The sequence below is a fragment of the Gordionus sp. m RMFG-2023 genome, chromosome 5 (assembly GCF_954871325.1).
Source record: "Gordionus sp. m RMFG-2023 chromosome 5, tfGorSpeb1-WG-v2, whole genome shotgun sequence".
Taxonomy (NCBI): domain Eukaryota; kingdom Metazoa; phylum Nematomorpha; class Gordioida; order Chordodea; family Parachordodidae; genus Gordionus; species Gordionus sp. m RMFG-2023.
Window position 1 is genome coordinate 22510464 of NC_088779.1, and position 23611 is coordinate 22534074.

A 23611-nucleotide genomic window follows, 5' to 3' on the forward strand; every position below is an offset into this window, starting at 1 on the left:
AGGCCGGGCTAAAAAATTTTTTAAAAAAATCCGAGTCGGGCCTCGATTAAAAATTTAAAAAAATCAAATTAGGGTCAGGCCTGATTTTTTTACCTCTACAGGTTTCTAATTTCTTTTATCGTATTCGGAAGCATTGATGCATGGCATAAATAACCGAGGTATAAAAATAAAGTTAACTAAAATTCTTTCTAATAACATTACATATACTATATCCATATATTTTCTCTCTTTATCAATTTTATTAACACAGGGAAAAATTAATCGCGAAATTTATTGAAACGCATTTCAATAATAACGAGTTTTTATATAAAATAATAGCATGTTTATCAAAAAAAATTTCCACCTTTAAACCAACCCCAGTTTTTAAAAAAAATTTATTTCTAAGCCCGGGATGGCTGGGTTTTTTTAATCATTTTAAGGCCCACTCCGGGCGATTTACGATCCGAATTCTGGGCTGTCCCTCTAGGTCTATAATATTTATACGAATATTGAAACTTTATAAATTGATTTTGAAAATAATTAGCTTGCTATTTTTCTCTCCCAAACGACTCGATCTAGGTAAACTGATTCGGGAAACGAGTATATCAGAAAGTTATTCGGTCACAGGTTTGAAATGATAAATTTTATATTTTTTCGTAAAAAAAACAACTGTTCTTTATATTTTAAGTAACCATTTTTTTTTCGAACCCAGGATCAATGACATATCGTTTACTTACCTAAACTGAGGATTCATTCGTTAAAATGAATTTTGAAGCGTCCCTGAATACAAATAAGCTAGTGATACGCCATTTTTTCCCCTTTTTGAATAAACGGAAACTCTGAATTTTTTAAAAAAAATGTATTCATAAAATTTTTAATATAAATTTAGTTATACGGGAAATCAAATAGATGTGTAACCAGCTGATTTTTATCTAAACATATTTAAATAAATAACATAATATTAATATGGAATTGCCCATGTCACCTAAGTTGACTTTATAATGCACTTATTCCCTCAAATTCTCCTTTATTATTTGTTATGCTTTAGGCTGTTTTTTTAACTCTTACTTTTCATTAATTCTAATTTATTATTCATATAATTGTCTTATAAGGCCTCGTTTATAATAAACACGAAATACCGTGGTGCATAGTTTACAAAATATGTCTGTTAAATTATACAGCTATGATTTACGTACATTTAGCTATAAATTAAGCACTGCTTGAGTGATATAGCGATATTTCATACTTATTATAAACGAGACCTAAGTTATTATTTTTTTGGACAGTTGTATAAAAGAATAGATTCGAAATAACGAAAAGTACCGCCTCATTTGTTGTAAACGCGTTATGTTCAAGCGTTGCACCATTTATCGCAGCGTTATTATAAAATAAAGGCATCGATAAATTTGTAATTATGGAGCGTTATTAAGATAGCTCTATTATAAAATATGAAAAACATATGTTGCGATACGTTGGTAAAAAAAATATGCAATACGATTATAAAATAATAGCAAATTCTATATAAAAATATACGATTTTTCATATTATATAAAATTATTAACTCTATTATGCATTATCTTCTTAAATAGTTAAATCAGCTGTAATACCGCTAATTTAAATAACGCACCGCTTTAAGATAACGCGTTTACTATAAATGCAACTTAAGGTTTTTTTAAAAATATTTCGACATATGATTAAATAAAATATTATATTGATAAACCCATTAATAGATAAAATCCCTTCAAAATACGAGGTAAATTTTACAGCAGACATATTGACCACGAAACATCACCAAAATTTAACGATTCTCGACTCGGATTCGAATGATGTTGGAATTTACGAATGTTTAGCCTTTAATAAGATGGGACAAATTAGGAGCAAGAGCGCTATAGTTGAAATGGAAGAGGAGAATAAATACCTAAATGACCAAATGTTTCCTTCTTTTGAAAGTTTTGTTTTATTTGATAGATTACATTTATTGTAAATTAGGGGCTTGATTTTGATTTGTGTAAAAATTTTCCTCTAAAATGAGCCATAACAACATAATAGTTGGTAATCATTAGCCATCTCTAGCATCTACCATAGGCGTCTACTTCTTGGGAGTGACGGAATTCCCGCCCATATTGACAAATTTTTATGCAAATGGATGAATTAATCGAAGATATTAGATATTCCTTAGACATCAAAAAATGCATAGGTTAATGTTATGATAGGATCTCTAACGTGAATGTAAATATTTCTAGTTTACATAATGAAGAATCTAGAGCAATCTATGTACATTGTGCAGGTCATACAGTATAAGATTCCTTTAATACAATTGCTTTTAAAGTATTAACATTAAGGAAAGATTTATTATCATTTTTTTGATATTCCCTCAAACGCATGGAGATATTTCATTCCATTCAAGATGAAAAATGATAATTCAATTTCTAGGCCATTATGCTTGTGAACGCGAATAATATCGCTCAAATAAATGGAAAGGAATTATGAAATAATTATGAAACTTTTATTAGAAATTATAAATTCAATTCGCAGCGAGGTTGCTACAAGACAAAAAATTTATTATACCAATTAAAGCTTTTTGAAAACTTTTTATTTCTTAAAATAATGATAACAATATTTGAGAGAGCAGGAGTTTTAAATGCTGAAATCCAAATTTTTTTTTACATTTTCTATAGAATAGAAATAAACCCGATCAAAATTTTAGTTATAATACAAGATGATAGTTTAGATAAGTTTTGGACAGAAATTAATTTAAAGGTAAACAAATTAACTTTAGAGGATCACATTTTAAAGCAACAAAAAAGCCTTTAAGATTCGAAGAAGGCTCGAATTGTCATATCATTAGTTCAGGTCAGTTACTGAATTATCAATTTATTATGAATCTTTAGATCATATAATTGCAAGTAAAAAAAATCGTTTCAAAAACCCATAATATATCTTTAATTAATCTAAAAATATTTGCCATTTAAAAATTTGATGGATTTTAAGCATTCAATGAAGAGGATTTTAAAATGGTTCATCTAATTCTTCATAGATATATGTTTTTCGACTAAACTCAAAGTTGAAAAAATATAGACTAAACTCTTTATAGGACGTAATACTCATATTAAGAACAAAGTAAGAAATAAATTATTTCTATTTATCCGAGTATATAAAAATTTATTGAAATGCTATTAACAATTTCCTCAAGTGGTTGTTCGCAGAAGGATTCTCTCAGTACCGGTCTTGACTCTTATCTGCATCTTACGATGAAACAGCAATGATTAAATCATATCGCAATTTCAAATGTAAATAAAGAAAAAGCAAATGAACTTGATTTAAGTGATAATGAATATTTTTTAAATAAAAGATGAAATAAGACGAAACACATTTTACCACAAAAATATTAACTTTTATTATAATTATTTCATCTAAAATATAAAATATAATATATATTTTTTTGTCAAGTATTATAAAAAATTTTAAAGGAAATAAAAGATTAGATTTTCTCAGAATAGCTTTCTAAGGATTATTATAAATTTTGAATGAGAATATGTAAAATTTGTAGATTCAAATTGTCTAAAAATTTATAATAGCGGCGGTTTTATAGATAGTCTCTGTCTATTTTCAATTTATAAAAATAATGACTACGTTAAGATTATAGATGATTTGTGGGAAATCTCATTTTATATAAAAAAAATTTTTTTAATTTTATGAATCCCCTTATAAGATCAAAATGAAAATCAAGAAGGAATAGGGCATCATATTTTAAAAAAATTCAACGACAAATATGTGACGTGTGGAGAGCATATCCTTAAAAACACGAACGAATTTGAAACGACTATCAAATGGTTCAAAGAAAGTTTGTTAATTAAATATATGAAGATGTTTTGAATAATTAAATGAATGACCAAATGATAAAAGAATAAATGAATTAAATAAATGAATAATATTTTTCCCTTCAAATTTATTTAAAAATTAATTAATATAATAAATTTATTCGTGAATTCAAAAAATAATAATTAGATGACCTATTAACTTTTTACTCGCTTGTCAATCCATTCCTAATACTGAATAATACCAATACAAAATACAGGATATTATCAATAAAAAAATATCCTTCCAAATACATAAGGGAAATCTCAACACTTTTGATAACCAATTTTAGCATTGCAGACCAAGGAATTTATATTTGCCATATAGAAGAAAAGAATTTAAGAACTGAAAAAATTAAAATTTCGAAATATGAAACCTTTCTATTAGCTGATTCAGAAGGTATCTTTAAAAAAAAATTTGATCCAATATTTTTTTTCTTTCATTAGATTTTTTTTATTATATGATCTTGATCATGTCATTTGCCGATCATAATATTAGCATTTTAACTATAATTATCTTAAATTCATTTAAATTGGATTTAATAATAAAAAAAATAAATTAATCGATAACAAATACATATTCTATATATGATTTCTTAATTTTGCTAGAATTATTAATAATAAACAAACTTATAGCACTACTATTTATATGCAATTTTTTAAATATATATTTAGCTAAAGAATCATCTACAAGGGATATTAAGCTTAACAACGAAGCACATGATTATGAAATAAAAGAGGTTATTAATTACAATCATTCTAATATTTACAGTGAAAGAAATCTCAAAATGGAATTTGGGAGTGATGTAGTCCTAAACTGTGAAGGACTTAGAACATTTCTCAAAAATATCAATAATCGAACCTATGATGAATATAAAGGCGTTCATGCTTTGAATAATATTTTAAGCAGTTATAAGGACAGCATACGCGATATTCTATGGTTGAAAGATGATATTGATATACCCATTATTCGATGGAATTTGAAGTGGGGAGTAGAAATGCCTAATAATATAGAAAAATATTATTTGATGCCAAATGGATCATTGCTCGTAACTAATATTGAAGAGATGGATCAAGGCGTATACGTATGCGAAATCCATTTGAAGGAAACTAGAGGTATATACAAGTTTTTTAAAAAAATGGCTCAAAAATAAGCTCACCAATAGGCGAAATTAACCTTTTGTTTGTCAACACAAATATAAAACTGTTAAGTCTAAAAAAATATTAAATTTATAGCTATTGCGATATTGTGGTTATTCATTTCACTTAGTTTTTTGACCCTGCAAATTCAATATATTTTTTTCAAGTTCGATCTGAAATTTATAAATTTAAAAAGAAATGCACCGAATAAATGGTTTAAGATTGGAAACTGATTTTGCAGAATATGTATTCCAGTGTTTTACAGATAACTTAACCTATAAATTTATAATTTGATTATATACTAAAAATTCCATGGAGCGGTTGCACCTTAATTTAATAATAAATAAATATAAAATAAACGCATCGTAGATCACGACTCACTAATCAGTTCCAACCCTATTACCTTAACTCCGAAGAGTCATATGAACAATGTGAATTCGGCATCAAATCTACTTATCGATCCAAAAGATGAAACTAAATCGAGCCTAGAAGATCCTATACTTTCTCTGATAAATGAAAGCGTAACAAAAGCTAAATTCGATATAGATTTAGCTATAACGGAGACCATTAAAAATCTCCAAAAAAGAGGAATTCGAGGAAATTTTAAGTATTTTCGTTAATATCGCTAACTATTAAAATTATAAATCGGATTTTTAAAGTTTTATTTAAACATTGTAAAAATTAATTTCGAAATTCTAATTTCAAGCTAAATTAAATATAATTGGGAAATTGAATTATGAATGATTATTATTTAGTATTTTTAAAATTTACAAAGAGAACTAATGAGCTACTTGAGATATCCTACGCAAGACGCGTTTAAACTGGCCAGAGCTGGCGATATTTTTAATCGTGCTTTTCAAATTATAGAGGATCACATTGAGAAAAATGGAAAAGATAAAGGATTTCAGGTGTCCCAATTTGGTATATTTATCATATAAAATAAAAACTACTTAATAATTTTAAAATAAACAATATAGGTAATTCTCACTCCTTACAATATATTTAAAAAAAAAATTTTTTTTAAATACAATATTAACTTTCCTGAAAAAGGGGAAGGATATGTGTGAGGCTGTTATGAGAATTCTAAATTTGATCATTTTTTGCATATAAATGTTTTGTGATAATTTCTGATCTTATTATAAATTTAGAAGTTAGTTTAAACGGCTGGTTTCTGGTAAATCATAAAAGTCTCTTTCTTTTTAGGAGGTTTGAGTAAACTATATAAATGGCTAAACAGATGGTTATTTAGAAATAATCTGAGCGTTGACACGGCCTTCAATTTTATTCACCCACCCCCCCCTCTTTATTATCCATATATAAAAAATATATTATTTATTAGAACCCAACATCCTTCACAAATTTGGGCAAATACTTTCTCGGACGCACATCGACTTGATAGGAAATATGTCAGGGTGCAAACCCGTAATATTTCAAACCTATGATACCAATAAGATTTATAATTATTCTTCACACACAAATAATGCGATGGATTTCAAAAACATATGTTTGATGAGAATGTCTTATCACGTTAAGTATAGAACTATAGATGGAACATGTAATAATTTATACGAACCTTCCAAAGGCGCGGCTCTGATGCCCTTTAGAAGATTATTGCCTCATAAATACGAGAACGGACTCAATACGCCTTTAGGTATTAGTGTTTTAAGACTATAGTTGTCTTAACGATAACAGCTGATCGAGTTAAAACTTCTAAAAAGATCAATTTTTCTTTTATTAATTTTAACTTTAATCATGATGAATTTAAGGAATTCTAATTTTAATTATTTTTAATGATCGCATTAAAAAAATTTATAAACTCAAATAGCTGTTAAATATATCATCTCATTCACTGCATACATTTAATATTATATTAGCGTATATTGTTAACAGTGGCGTAGCTACGGGGGTGGTTTTCGGGTTTGGACCCCTCCCAGAGCAAATTTTTTTTTTAGGTTATACGTTCAAAAGACTTAAAAGTGATTTTATATGAATTATATTTTTCTGGTTTTGATGTTTGTGGAAGGATATTATATTACTATTGAAATTATTTTGGATAGTATTATTATAAAGTCATTGAGAATAATCTACTAAATTATAATAACATATTATTGATGCATTTAAAAAATATATTTATTATATATTATCGAAGATATGGTTATGATATGTAAAATAAACCCGGCCGAAGGCCGGGCAAAAGGGCCGAACGCCAGCTTTTATATGTATGGACCCCCTCTAAGGAAAATTCCTAGCTACGCCACTGATTGTTAACATCGTTAATTTTTTGGGGTCACATAATGGTTTGCTAACAATTCTACTTAAGAATCATTAGTTTATTTTTTTAATGACATTTTCCCAATATTTTTAAATAATTTAAGCCATCTGGAGACTTTCATAATATTTAAAGATGTTATAAAAACTGACATTTATTTTCTTAATTTGTTTAGATACGTGTTAATATAAAAGAAATTCATATATTTTTACAGATGCTCTATACTAAAGATTAAATATTATAACTGCTATATTATTTTTTTTTAATATTAAATTTTAAAATAGGATCATGAAACTCAACTAATGTAAAATATTTTGTTTAATAAGAAAAACTTTATAGAAAAATATTCCATTACAAAATCCCTGCCTATTGGCACATAAAAATATAATATTAATTATTGATAATTTTTTTTACCGAACTTAAAATACTAGTAATTAAAAAAAACAATATATATATACCCTTGATTTATATATACACATTATAATTGCTGTCGATTTAAAAGTGTATAAATTTTGGTGCATAAAATAGCTAATTTTGAACTTGTATTTACATCTCCATCTAACTAGAATAAATTAGTGAAAAGTTTAAAATAAAGAGGAGCCTTCTGCACGTTTATGGACAATCCGCACTTGTACACACAATCCGAAAACTATCCAGGGGTGTCACTAGCCCTAAGGGGATCAAAATATTTTTTAAATAATTAACAATTACCTTTTTTTAAGCTAACATTATCTTAAATTACCTTTCCTTTTATAGCTAACTTATCTTTTTTTTAGTGAAAAAAATTTTAAATTTTGAGAGGGCTCTTCAACTTTTTTAGGGAGCTCGAGCCCCTGCGCCTTGTGAAGCTACTGATTGTCATTTAAACGTCCATAAAAGCCTGTACCCGAGAATTGCACATATATAAAATTGCTTATAATATTGGGTGTGGGAAGGGCTAATTTTTATGTAAAATAAGTAAATGATGTTAGTCTGAAAATAAATTAAAGGTTTTGTTGTCGTGTTGACCATCTAAAACAATAATTACTAACTTTTTAATTTTGCTATTCCTTGAAATTCCTAATAATGATTTTGATCTGGGAAAAGAAAGACGCTGGACAAATTGTTAAAAATATTTTTACTAGCAGGGCCAAAGTTTATTTTTTTACTGGTTGGGCCTAAGTTTGAAAATAACTGATAAGTAGACAAATTTATGCCGTTTTCCTTCGTAAAAATTTATCCCGGCTGGGTAGGGCAACTTTCACAAAATTATTTTATGGCCCGGGTATAATAATTCAAGAACTTGGCGAATCTTTTCAAAAATTTTGACGGGTCGGTTCGGGTCAAGGCCACCATATCTTATGATATTTTTTTTATAATAACCATATAAAAATTATTAAGGATTCACCTCATTAATTTCTGATAATACCCCTTTTAACTAATATAATCAATATCATCAAAATTAGTGTTGAGTGAAAAGTAAAAATTATGAATGAACTCCTGCTTGATCGTAATAATTATATCAATATTTAACTAGTCCACTCCTACCGCATGTGATATGTCATTTATTTTTTTAAAAGTAAAGCGCTATATAAATTTTTAAAACAATGAATATACTCATTCATTTAGCAAGTTGGTCCATGACCCGTTTTAAGGTTAACGCCTTGCATAAACGTACCAGTTTTTTTGGCAAACCGACAAAATCTTGTTACCCAGATAAGAAAAAGGAGTTGTTTAATTATATATTAATTTAATATCATATAAAATGTAACAAATAAATGCTTATCTTTTAAAATGAAATATTTAGATGTATAAATAATCTTCGTGAAAAGCAGAAGATATCCTTTGGTCATTTAAAATATTTACAATGAATATATAATTTAAATTTTTATGATAGGTGCCCCATTTTCAGATTTTTTTTTGGCTTATTATTAAATAGTAAAATATTTTAAAAAAACGGACTTAATAATAATTTTGAAATGAATATCGTTTTTTTGTGTTTTCTAAAAAACATAGTTTAGTAATGTAGAAATTATATTTATAATTTCATGATAATAAATATTTAGTATATATATGTAATATTGATATAGTGATTATATATATAAATAATATAAAATATGGTAAAATCTAGCTATCTAACAATTAATTATGTATGTATAATCACCATCTATTATGTTCTAACTATACTTTCGTATCAGATGTAATTATGGTTGTGCGTATTATGTTGTATAAATGTATTATAGAAACAAATGAATTACTAGTATGATAATATATATCTCTATTCATTACTTATAGCAGTAGAAAATATAACAATAATTTATTTACAGCAATATTAAATTGTATATATTTAAAAAATAAATTTGAAAAAAAAAATTAAAATGAAGGTTGGAACTACCCTGCTCACAACTACAATCTCTCCATGCCATTCCCATCGGACGATGCTTTTTTGAATTATTATAGAGATTCCGTTAAAACTTATTCCAACTATAAAATTAAAAATAAACAAATTGACAATTCCATTAATAATAGATCTCTGAGTTCGATTAAATTTTCATTCATTCCTATATTACCTAACCCGAGAATGGTCTCTTACTCAATAGCTTCGACTGGTTCCATCAAAATTCAACATTCATACAGCATGATGCTTATGCAATGGGGCCAATTTTTAGATCACGATTTAGATTTCGCACTTCCAGCCCTGAGTTATAGGAGTTTTGTTGATGTAGCACCTTGTGGCGACCATTGTCTCAATAGCGCCCCCTGTTTTCCCATTAAACCCTTTCACGGTGATCCACGAATTGAAAAATTTAAGTTTGTCACATGAAGAAAAATAAAATCATTGTTAGTTTAACATTATATTGATTATTAATTAAAAAATTATTAGTAGATCGGAGTTTGAAATATCTGTGTAATATTTAAATTACTCTTAGACCGTGTCTTGACTCGTCTTATTTCTAAACAGAAATCTGTTAAGCAACCTATATAGCCTCTCCTAGACAGAATGAGAAATGGGCCATTTAGATTTACTACACACTTAAAACAAGTAGGGTACACTAGTTTAAAATCTGAATAGACTGGTCTAAACAGAAATAAATTTCTTAAATAAGACAAGTCAAAACGTGGCCTTAGAAGTAAAAACAAGATATCTGTTAAAAGATCGTTAAACAATATTACACAAAACCATCCTCAATTTTTAGTTCTTAACGTGTCTAAGCTTTTACTATTTTCAAAAATTTAATATAGATGCATCGAGTTTGTGAGGTCTAGCGCGATATGCGGGACTGGTTCAAGTTCTTATTTATTATCTTCAAATAATCGACTTGAGGATGAACAAATATTAAGGGCAAGAGAACAAATTAATACAATTACATCCTTCATCGATGCTTCCAATGTTTACGGTAGTTCGGAAGAATTCGAAAAACAAGTCAAAGAATCTGTACAAGGTTTGTAGTAATTCAAAAAAGCTTCATTTGAGCCGATTTTAGAAACACTAGCTCAATATTTTAGCTAGAAAAACATCGCCTAAGCCTCGAGATTTTACTAACAGATCTCCAAACCTTTGTGCCATTAAGAAAATCTTCAGGATTGCTTAATATTTTTCTAGATAGAATACCGAGTTAGCCGTTTTAATAATCGGATCAGCGATTTTGCATCACTAAAGGTTTCTGAAATGATACAAAAACAAATATTGAATATAATAATATCCTGAGAGATAGTTCGTAAAATTGATTGCTATTTTTGGTCAGATATTTTATAGAAAAATGAAGAGGATTTCTATGATATAAAACAATGAACGTTTAAATAAATAACGCATATAAAATTTTTTAATTTCATTCAGGACCTAATGGTAAAGAGCCAACAGGTAGATTAAAAGTTGGATTGGTATCGCAATATCAATTTAAAAATAACATAAATGGAAGTGACAGTAATGATGAAAAGTATTTTCTACCTTTTGACACTGAGGCAGGGATGGATTGTAAAATCGGAAGAGGAGATTTTGCTAATAAACGGTAAAATGATATAATATATTTTTATGTGGATGGGCTTTTATTGAACAAGGTTGTAGTGAATCTTCGATATTTACAAATTTTTTAAAATTTTGCCAGAAAATGCTAATATTTGTATGATTAAAGCATATTATTATTCAAAGTAATAAATATTGTCATTTTATTAAGATTTTTTTGCCTTTCTAATTTGATTTATTTAATATCCAGTCACAGTTTTATTATTTCGAAAAAATCATTAATAAATACCTTTAACATATTTTATAGATACGCTGGTATTTTGACTTTATTTAATAATTGAGTTGATAAGAAAACAAGGTAAATTAATTGATTCACAGGAAAAATTCAATTTTCAAAACGCAGAAGCCATCCATAAAATACCTTTTAAAAATAAGAATTAAAAATATGAAATTGTTTGAATAGATAAAAAAAACGAATATATATATTAGTGATCTGCATCGGGCCTAATTTTTCAAACCCGGCCCGGCCCTAACCCGAAATTATTTTTAAAAAAATTTACCCACCCGGCCCGGCCCCAATTTATTTAAATATAGAAATTAATTTTTATAATTACTCAAAATAAAAGACATATGTTATATGTTGTTTAGTTTCAATAAATAAAATCAAATATTTTTATTTTACATAAAAAATTCAATATAAAATTGATAAATTTAGATATATTTAAAAAAATTTCCAAGATCCGACCCATCCCGAATTTTTCAAAAAATATTAGGCCCGGCTCGAACCCGATTATTATAAATAGAATTAGGGCCGGGCCTAACTTTGCAGATCTTTAATATATATATCTTTAAAAATTTAAAAAAATCGTTTGTAGATAGCAAAATGATTTCGCTTTTTCTTTAACTTTTTGGATATTTTTAACCCCACAATTCCTAGGTGCTGCGATGTCTTAAGAAGAAGTTGTATAGAAATTTAAGGTGTCGTTTAATTTTAAAATTATATCACGCGTTTTAAATTGTTTTTCTAAATTTTATGGTTATTAATGGAATATTAGTTAAATTGCAAGCCCGGAAATAACATAGGCCAGAAGGTTTTATTTTTTGGAGAGGGGATGCGATATTTTAAAAACCCTGGCAATTGAAATTTTTTACCACAAAAAAATACATATGAAAGATATCCATGTTTTTTAGCCGGTGATCACAGAGCGAACGAACAGTTAGGCTTACTCAGTATGCACACGCTATGGATGAGACAGCATAATAGTATTGTTAGGGAATTAAAATCATTAAATCCTCAATGGAAAGGTTCCAAGCTTTATGCAGAGGCTAGGAAGATAGTGGGAGCTCAAATGCAAGTTATAACATATAAAGAATGGTTGCCCAAGATTGTTGGGAAGATTGGAATGAAACTAATTGGTAATTTGAGCCATATAATATAATGTTTAAAAAATTCTTAATGTTGTAAAATTTGCCAAATGAGATAGGTGATTTATTCAACAAATTTAATGTATTTATGGACTACAACACTCATTTTTTTTAAAAAAACGCGACTCTTTAGCGAAATTGATTCAATCAAAATATCAAATAAATTACACCCTATTGTAGTTTTTTTTATTAAAAAAGTTTTTTTTTGATAAAAGTATAATTTATTTAAAATATATTTTTTTAAACTGTACATAATATTTTTTTTATATAGGTTATCCCAATAAGTTTCAATATGATCACGATACAAATCCATCAATATCAAACGTATTCGCTACTGCTATTCTCAGATTTGGGCATGGTTTAGTTAATCCTATTCTCTTTCGTCTCAATTCCTCTTTCTTACCATATCAACCTCTTTCATCTTCTAATTCAAATGACAATAGTAGTCATAGTAATAGAGACACGAATTCTTCAGTAGAGAATAATATGAGTAAAATTAAAAAAATTTTTAATGCTGAAACGGAGTCGATTGAAATTGGGAAAAAATTTGTATCACATTTGCCACTACATGAAGCCTTTTTTGCGCCTGATAAACTCTTAGAAGGTGATTAAATTATAAAAATAATTTTTAACACTTATTACTTTAATTTGATAATATAAATACTAGGATTGCATATTTAGCACTTTCAACGAAAATATTTTTACAAGTTAGTCCACCTGTTTTTTATTATGTTTTTGTGTTTTATTTCATAACTAAATCATCTGTATTTAATAATATATAAAAATATTAAGTATATAGTTTGGTAATAAAATTTAGATAAATAAACAGGGTAGAAATTTTGTAAGTAACTTAGATCGCATCTATTTTTGAAATTTTAAATGAAACTTAACAAAGTAACTTTATCACTTTTTTGAAAATTTTAGAGCTATAACGAAATACTTTTGATTAAAATACATTATATTGCCCGTTCCTTAATTAGTTACGTTTTAGCAACAAATTATATTTCATTTTTTTACAAGTTATTCCAAAATATTTGTGATGATCATTTTCGTTAACCAACTTTTTGGAAAATAATAAAAAACTATTCTAAATTTTGAATTATCATGTACTGCACATCATAGGAATTGTATTTAGTAGATAGGTCATTTCTTCATTTTATTATGAATTCTTTCTTGTATTTATTGTTTCCTACTATCAATTGATTATTATTATGCCATATTCAATTTAATTTACATGCTTATATAAAATATGGGGTTTTTTTTTATTACTTCCTCCAGATCTGATAAACTCGTAAGCTGCAATGTATTAAGGCGCATCATCTAACTGATTTAAGTTTTTTGTTGGGCAGTGAAAGGAAAATGAAATGCATTATTGCTTACGAAAAGTAAATTAAATTCATGGAAAATTTTCAAAGTAATAAACAATTCTTCTCCCTCCCTTCCCTTCCCTTTAACTTTATCTATAAAAAATTTTTTCTTTAAAATGAAGGTGGGGGAATCGATCCTCTATTGAGAGGTTTGTTCGCATCCCCTGGCAAGGCCATAGACTCTCGCAAGCTTATTACTACAGAGTTAACTGAAAAATTATTCGAAACTCATCATACTCCAGCCTTTGACCTCATTGCCATAAATTTACAAAGAGGGAGAGATCACGCCCTGCCATCTTACATGTCCTGGAGAGACAAGTGTAGAGAAATCAGCTGGAAGTGGTAATATATTTTTTATATCTGTAATAGAAGTGCTATTAAGGCCCCGATTTAAATTATCAATATTAATATTAAATTAAGGCAACAATTTTTTAAATAATCAAAAAGTATTACGGTGGGTGAAAAAGAATTGTCATGATAGCTTAGGTATATCGTCAATTAATTTATTGTTGAGCCCTTCGACAAAGGATAAAAGATTTGTGGAATTAAATATTTTTTTTGAGGTTTTATTGTATATAAAACAATATTATTTTGTATTTTATTTAGATTTAGTTAATCACAAGGATCGATTAACTCATGGAATTCAAAATCAAATATTAAAAGAACTTTTAGGTTAATTTTTTATAACTAAATCAGTTATTCTTTATGACTTAGTTCATTCTTTATTTTCATTTATTTAATGTATCAAATCGTAGAACTTCACCAAGGAAACACAAATTCAAGCATAATCAGAGAAGGAAGGTCTAGAATATTCGAAAAATATTTGTCTGACAGTTACCATGATCTCGAAGAGCACAATAATGACAAAACAAAAACCCTGAAAAATCATAATGACAATATAAGTGGCATGTATAAAAACGTTTATAAAGATAAAAGCGATATCGTATCAAAATTATCGGATTTATATTTTTCGCCTTATGACATAGACATTTGGTTAGGTGGAATTTTAGAGAATCCTATTGGCGATGATGACGAGGGAGGAATATTAGGGCCAACGTTTACTTGTTTATTAGCCGAACAGTTCAAAAGACTAATGATTGGAGATAGGTATATTTGTTTCAGAATTTTAGAATCTTGGCTAAAAAGGATTCGGCTTTGGGATTTATTTTTTAAAAAGTACTTCTGATTCCTAAAATTTTGAAAAGTGAGTTCTGCTTTCGGTTCTTATTTGCTGTTAAGCTTTGAGTCATTTATAAATTATATAAAAAATCCATGGAAAAAAACTAATATAAATTATACTAAGTTCAAAAGCTCATAGCAAATGTCTTAAATTCATAGGCTAGGTATTCCAAACATGACGGAATACATTTCAGGTAAAATCAGATTTTTAAATTTAGAAAAAACACGCTTAAGAAAATGATTTAAATTTGAAAAATCAATACATTAAAAACACATTGCAGGACATATATATTCCTTTATTAAAACCGGATTATTGGAAAATTTAAAATGATATAAGAGGGTAAGGCGCTGGTTCTGAATTTAACCAGCTTCTGAGGGTTTTATTTTTAAAAAATTTTAATGATTTAATTAAACAATAGTCCCAAGGCCAATTAAAAAAATAATTAAATAATACAACTTATAATATAATTATATAAAAATTGTTTTGAGACATTTTTTTTAAATTTCAAAAATCCTTTAATCAGATTTTGGTACCAAAACCCTTGGGTATTCACGCCTTCTCAACTTTCCCAAATAGAAAAGACCACTCTATCAAACGTTTTATGCCGTGGAGGTGACGATATCGCTAGAATTCAAATCGATGCTTTTACGATTGTAAATAATGAGAAGGAATATATTTCGTGCCAAAATATTACGGAAGTTAAACTCAATCCCTGGAAAGAATGTCTTAGTAGAAATACCATTTATGATAAAAATTTGTTATATAGTGATGTGTCCAATGAGGAGAGCATATTTTGCCCTATTTTAAATAACACGGGAATCGATGAAAACATGGTACAGGTTAGTAAATATCTTTGATAATACAAAAAAAATAAAATTTATCTACACTATCTGTTAAATCTATTCGTTTTTTCGTCCCTTTTACATAATCATAGTTTTTTGATGTAAAGAACAAAGTAAATATTTGAGAGCTGTTAAGTCTCTTTAAAAGGAGCTAACTCCCGCTCCTGCCATTTGAGTTAATAGTAGAAAATTTTTCTTAATTTGAATCTGATAAAGAACTAAACCTCGCTCCTAAAACCTGTTTAGCATGCAATATGGTCAAATTAAGAATTTTCCCAAATTATCAAGAGCTCAAATTAGACAGGTTTGTCTATATTGATTATAATCTTGGCCAAGACTAAAAGTTTGCACTTTCAACACGTTTTAATGCTAAGACTGCAGACTTTCGTAGCAATAATTTCGATTCGATCAAATAAGCTGTTACCAAGAATTTTTTCATCAAGAATCTTTTTTAAGAGAATGTTTGCTGTAGGATGAAACTTTTATACTTCTACATCTGATAACAACACTCTATCGTCTCCCATGTTTTATGATTTGGAAAAAAAAAAGAATAAAATATAAATAACTCGGCTCAACATTTTAATATATATAGTTTCATAGATTTAAACAAATAAATATTAATTTTATTGTATTCATTCAACAAAATCATTTAAAATATTAAGATTATTTTCTAAACACATTATGAAATAAAATTAAAGGAGTGGAGGAGCAGCGCGCTCCTAATCCATCCCAAAAATGAGTTTGTTCCCGCCCCCGATTTTTATAGCGACTTTTACCCAGAATTCACAGTTAGCGCCAATTCTCGACGAAGTATATAAAATATACAAAAGCATACTTCGCTGAGAATTTGTGCTAACTGTGAATGCAGAATTAGGCCCTTTTTAAAAATATGTAGCCGCTCTTTAACAACTCTCATATATTTATTATCAACTTATAAACAAAAAAAATATCTTTGTATTAGGATATAATGGCCGATCAAAATAATATGTTATCTATGTATGCCTCCTCAACCTATAATAGCCAACGAAATGTTTCACCATCCGTCAATGATAATGAACAAAATTTCAAAAATATAGTCGTAAATCTAGAAACATTTAAAAACAAAAATAATAGCCAGTCAATGAAAGGTATTCACGAGAGAATGGACAAACTTAAATTAGAAATGTTCCATATGCATAAAGAAATGAGTGCCTTGTTTAGTGAAGTGAGCCTTTTATAAAAAAATATTATAATTAAAGATGTATCGAATCTAAATCCGGACAGTTCTAACAAAATAGACGATTTTTTAACGGGTTTTTAAAAAAATTAATTCTCATTATTACATAAACGTATAAGTTAGAAGTCAGCGCGGCACGATTTGAACCGGCCGTGAACATTTTCTATAGAGCTTTTCGGTCCGGCCCTATTCATTTTTTACCTCCTCCCTGAAATAAAATCCTTGAGGTCTCAATTTAATACGAATGAACAATACGAGTCGTTTATCTTATTAATTTTCGAATATGATAAGATATATTCCGCATATTATTTATCGTCATGTAAATTTAGAATGACTCATTTAAGTAACATATGTTACAAAACATTTACTTTTAATTGCGTAAAGCGCATTTTTAAATTTTTATGGAAAGTGGAAGTGGGGATAAATTTAAATTTATCGGGATTAAAAATTGGACTCAAAATGTGCCCTCATGAGTGAGAGAGGCCAGGAAGAAATTGGCAAATTATTTTTTCATAACATCAGAAAAAGTGGCATTTCAAACTATCTCTCACTTATACAATTGCTCAATAAGCAAAATAACCGTAAAATATTTTGCGTTTATGATTTTCGAAATGATGGGGGTAAATTATTATTGAATATGGTATTTACTATTTAAATGCATTTGCAATATACTCATTATTCCGCGAAAAAGTTACGCGATAAAAGTGCCGATATAATGTATTTGCTGAAATAAATTCTCGATATTGTCTTCTTTGTATAAGTTTTTGCGAAATTGGGTTCGCGATATTATATTCACTCTAAAATTCCTGTGCGTAAACGACATTCGCGGTAATAAAATAATTGCGAAAAAGTGTTTCGCAATAAAGTTTGGCTGAATTGACACGATATGTAAAAAAAAAAGCTCTATAAGAATAAAATATTAAATAACTGTCAATTAATTATATTTGATATATTGTTGAAAATATAATTTTAAAATATTTTTATTGAATTTAATTTACATTTCAATTATATATAAGATCGATGCCATACTCGGCTTGAGTAAATTAAAAATAAGAGATCTGCTCCCACTGAAAAAAATTGGATTCGGTACATCTGTAATTAAAATGTAATAAAAATTATCCAGACTATGGTTAAAAAAATTAAGAACTTATCAAGGTAATTTAATCAGTAAACATAATTTAAATAATCATAAGGGTATATATTTTAACTCAACGATCAATTTGAGTTTTTTCTAAACGTAGTGAAGCCCCAAGCCTAACACAATTTAGATTAAGAATGGAGTTAGAACCTCATAATGTTAGGATCTTAATAATTTAATCACAACATGAGTTAAATTATTATAAAGGTATATATTTTAATTCAACAATCAATTAGGATTTTTTCTAAACGTAAATACAAAACCCTAACCTTAATACAATTTAGATAAAGAGCTTGAAATGCTCCTCAAAAAAAATGTTCACAGATTTCTGCTCAAAATTTTTTTAAATCTTCATAATTTTTTTTGTAAAAAAATCTCGTGGAATTAAATCTTTTGGGATATTTTGCTAAAAAAAACTTTTGGGATTAAATCACTTATGATTTTTTGATCATTTTTTTAGGGAAGATCGCTCAAGGATTTTTTTTTAGATTTATTATTTTTTCTTTTATTTATTTTTCGATAAAATAATTTGATTTAAATATTTGTTTTAATATTAAATATTTTTTTGAATTTTTTATATTATTTTTAATGTTAATTTTTTTTATATAATTTTTTTTTAAGTTGTATTATATATAAATTTTTTGATGTATTTATAAAGGTGATTTTCTATATAATTATTTTTCATTTTTTTTTATATAATATTTTAATGGGTTATTTTAATGGTGATTTTTTTTATATAATTTTTTTTAACGTATATTTTCCTATTAAAATTTTTTATGCGTTTTTTTAATGGTAATTTTTTCTACATAATTTTTTTTATGACTTTTTTTATATAATTTTTTTCTAATATATATTATTTTATTAATTTTTTTTATATAATATAGTAGATACAGGCGCGTATGCAGCGGGGAATGGGGGGGGGGGCAAATCCCCCTCCCCCAACCAAAAAATGGAGATGCCGGATTATATTTTTCAAAAATATTATTGTTAATATTAAATTATATTTGTTAATATTTATTCCTATCTCATATATATATATATATTTAATTTATCACATTCATCTAATAAGTTATTTTATCAATTAATTTCGATTTTAAGTTTTCCTTGGCGTAATGTACCTACTATTTTCAAATTTTAGTGGCGTATTATTTATCTAAATTTCTAGTCAAATAATAATTATCTCTGAAACTCTTTGTCCAACAGGAAGAAAGAAATTGCAAGCTTCTCCAACGAGATCGAGTCTCCGCCATCAAGCATAACGGCTAAGAAAATTATTGGGTTCAATATTTATTTCAAATTTTTTTTCTCGTTAGAATGTATTATTTAATTATACAACTATTTTTCAAAAACATGACATTGACTTGATTAAGAAGATATGAATAGCGGAGAGCAAGTTAATGTTGATGAAGAACATAAGAGCTATACGTGTTTAAAATTTGTCCCCCTCGACTTGCAACAAGCAAACTCATCGTAAAAACATTAACATAGGATCAGTAGAAGATACAAATGTCCCCTCTCTTAGATACATTTATAACCCAAATAAATGAATGATTTTTAATTCATCAAGCAGCACTTACAAATCCGCAGATGTTACTTCCACAAAAGCCTTTCCAACCTTTTTCAGATGGTGATAGAAAAAAAAATATATTTGTTAGATTTTTATCATGAAGATGTTAAAGTATCTCATGATGCCTTATTAGCTGAATAACTATGATTAAAAGATTAACTATGGTTGATACAGTCCCAAAAATGCTATGGATGCTTTGCATTATTTCAAACACATTTTAGATTATATTCCCAATGTATTAAAATGGTTATGTATATTAATAACTCTTCCCATAAACACTCTCTTTTTTAAAAAGAATAACAGCATTTTCAGAGCACGACCCGGATTTTTTTTTAAAATTTTTTTCGACCCGGGTTGTTTTTAAAAAAATTTTCAGGCCCGGCCCGGTTTTTTTGAAAATAAAATTTTCAGGCCCGGCCCAAATTCTTTTAAAATAAATTATATTTATTGATTTTTATAGCTAATAATGGCGATTTCAAATATTTAGTTTTAAAATATACAGCTCGGCCCGGATATTTATTTTAAAAAAAATTTAAGCCCAGCTCGTGTGTTTTTTAAAAAAAATATCGGGCCCCAGGTATGTTTAAAAAATTATAATACGGTTTGGCCCGGGGACCGGGCCTGCAAGTCTCTGAAAAACATACCTATGAAATACAACTTCTGAAAGTAGATTGAATGATTTGATCTTTTAAATATTCATAGACATTTAAAGCCAAGCAAGGATAGATAATTGAAAAATTAGCTCAAAACATACAAAATACAATTATTCCTAAAAAATTTTTTGTGTATTTATTTATATTTCCAACATTTAAATTTTTTATACTTTATATATAAATTTTAAAGGCTCAAAAAATTCAAATTTCAATTTTGGGTCATTTAAGTGATTCCTATTGTGGTTATATTCATTTTATATTTTATAATTCATTCACATTTATTTTATAGTTTTTCAATGCCGGTTTTTATATATAATTTTTTTTGTAATTCACATTTATTTAAAAATGTGTATTAGAAAAGTTATTAGTCCTAATAAATTTATGTTTAATATTTTTAAATAAGAATAATATTTCTTAAAAAATTTTATTATCCCCCCCCCAGACCAAATTCCTGCGTATGCGCCTGAGTGGATATCATAGTCTTCTCCAAGAAAATTTATATTGGTCTCAAGATGAAGATGTATGTTCACATTTTATTTCCAAAAAGATGTCTAGAAATCGTTTCCAAGAAATAAAAAGATATTTTTAGGGAAGGTTAAACTATTTTTAAATATTATTGTCTGAAATTTACAACAATTTGGGATGTTCAAAGAAAATTTATTTGGATGAACAAATGATCCCCTATTATGGAAACCAAACTATAAAGATGTATGTGAGGAAAGCTAGTAAAATTTGGCGCAAAAGTTTGGGCTTTATCTTCATCTTGTTGATATCCTCTTGCTTTTGATATTTATACTGGGAAGGATGCCAATGAAAGTAGTCCTCTTGGTGAAAGAGTGGTGACTAAATTCAGCTATTATTTCTAAAGTTCAAGAACATGTACTATTCTTTGATATACTTCCACAAATTTATAAAAAATGCTAAGAGAAAAAGTTTCGCGTTGTACAGGAACAATCGCATAAATCAAACCGCAATGTCCATTAGATCAAAAACCAATGAAAAAAAAGTTCCGGGATTTTATGAAGCATTTAGTGATGAAAAGATTGTTCTGTATATTTGGAATGATAATCATCCTGTAGCAGTTGTGAGCAATTATCAAGGAATATATCTTCTAAATAAAGTCAAGCGATGTAATATATATTAATATTCATCAATCTACCTCATATAATCAATATATGGGAGGTGTTGATTTATTGGATAGATTTTTGAAAGATTATCGCCCATGGTGGTGGTGTTTATTCTCTAACTTTCTTAGTTTATGTGCTGTAGCCACTTGGAGAAATATTACTTCTGGTGGGAATATGTCTCACCTTCTATTCAGAAGATTTATTGTGTGATCTTTGATTGGAAATGCACCTAAAAAACGATATCGTCCTGGCCCATCAAGATGCCCAATTGATTCAATCTGAGAGGTAAAGATAAGTCATATGCCAATTAAAGCCGATCGTCAAGGTGGTTGCAAATGGTGCAAAATAAATATGACATATAAGTGTGATAAATGTGTCGTACTGATTCATATAAAATGCTCAAAATTATTTCACCAAAAAAGAACTAGTTTCCCAATGTTTGATTTATGGAACATTCAAAAAATCATATAATGAATTTTTTTTTTGAAATTTTGAAAAAATGTTTATATACTAATAATGTATTAATAAAAGAAAATAAAATTTTTTAAATAAAATTTTTATATCTTTGGTACCTTGATAATTTACGGGCTAATAAAAAAATATACATTAGAAAAAATCACCATTAAAATATTATATAAAAAAAATTTTAATTAAAAAATAATTATTTAGAAAAAATCACCTTTAAAAAATACCTCAAAAAATAAAATATATATAGAATATACCTTTAAAAAATCTTAAAGAAACAATTAACAAACTAAATAAAAATTCACAAAAAATATTCAATATTAGAACAAATATTTACATCTAATTATTTTATCGAAAAATAAATAATAAACATGTAATACAATAATAAATCTTAAGAGATTTAATCCCAAAAGTTTTTTTAGCAATCCCAAAAGATTTAATCCCATGTTTTTAATATAATAAAATCTTAAAATTTTGATCTTCAAAGATTTTGTGCTCAAAATTTTGGGCGAGGAAATTTTTTCAAACCTTGATTTAGATTAAGAATGGAGTTAAAACCTTATAATGTTCACGAGAATCATAATAATTTAATAAGCTACAAGAGTTTAATTTTTAAAAGTGTATATATATCTTAACTCTATCTAACGATCTGGGTTTTTCATAAGTAAATATAAAGCCCTAACCCTAACTCAATTTAAATTAAGAATGGAGTTAAAACCTTATAATGTTCGAATAATTTAATAAGCAACAAAAGTTAAATTATTATGGGGTATATCTTTCAACTATCTATCTAATGATCAATTCGGGTTTTTTCTACGTGAATATAACCCCCTAAGCCTAACACAATTTAGATGAAAAATGGTGTTAGAACCTTGGTTGTAATGTTCACGAGGATCATAATCTTAATCAGCAATATGAGTTAAATTATTATAATTATATATATTTCAACTATTGCTAATGACTAAAACAATTTAGATTAAGAATGGAGTTAGAACCTTTTAATATTCATGAGAATTTTAATAATTTAATATTATAATTATATTTTACCACCCTATATTAATCTTTATAATAAACAGTTAAAATACCTAAATCAGACGATGCACGAGATGGAACATTTCGATAATAGGATCAATCTGCTTTGATATTCAACAAAAAAAAACTAGTAGTGACGAAAAATAACAAAATAAATTATGATCGTTAAAAAAAATATTAAACAATTATTTTTGATCCTGAACACGTGTTGTTATTTACAGATTAAATAGATTGAAAAATAAAAAAATTTCAAAGATAAGTCTTCTGTAAATCTATGCTAGTTCCAATGACATATAATACTTATCTAGACTAGTGATTCATTCATTAAAATGCATTTTAAATAATCGTTAAATACAAATTTGCGGAACAGTACGGGAAGACAAAATGGGGTGCAACCAGCTGATTATATTT

At 27.2% G+C, this 23611-nt stretch overlaps 1 protein-coding gene across 1 annotated transcript; it reads left to right on the plus strand.

The window, feature by feature from the left end:
* The first annotated feature begins 5489 nt into the window (after positions 1-5489).
* LOC135930248 (peroxidasin homolog pxn-1-like) lies at positions 5490-17430 on the plus strand. The gene is made up of 15 exons (XM_065467029.1): positions 5490-5497; positions 5752-5897; positions 6316-6627; positions 9609-10035; positions 10468-10667; positions 11063-11234; positions 12363-12604; positions 12885-13040; positions 13170-13217; positions 14103-14300; positions 14587-14652; positions 14736-15087; positions 15684-15999; positions 16964-17206; positions 17338-17430. Exons 1-15 carry the CDS (start codon positions 5490-5492, stop codon positions 17428-17430), a joined length of 2979 nt encoding a protein of 992 aa, XP_065323101.1.
* Positions 17431-23611: the final 6181 nt, after the last annotated feature.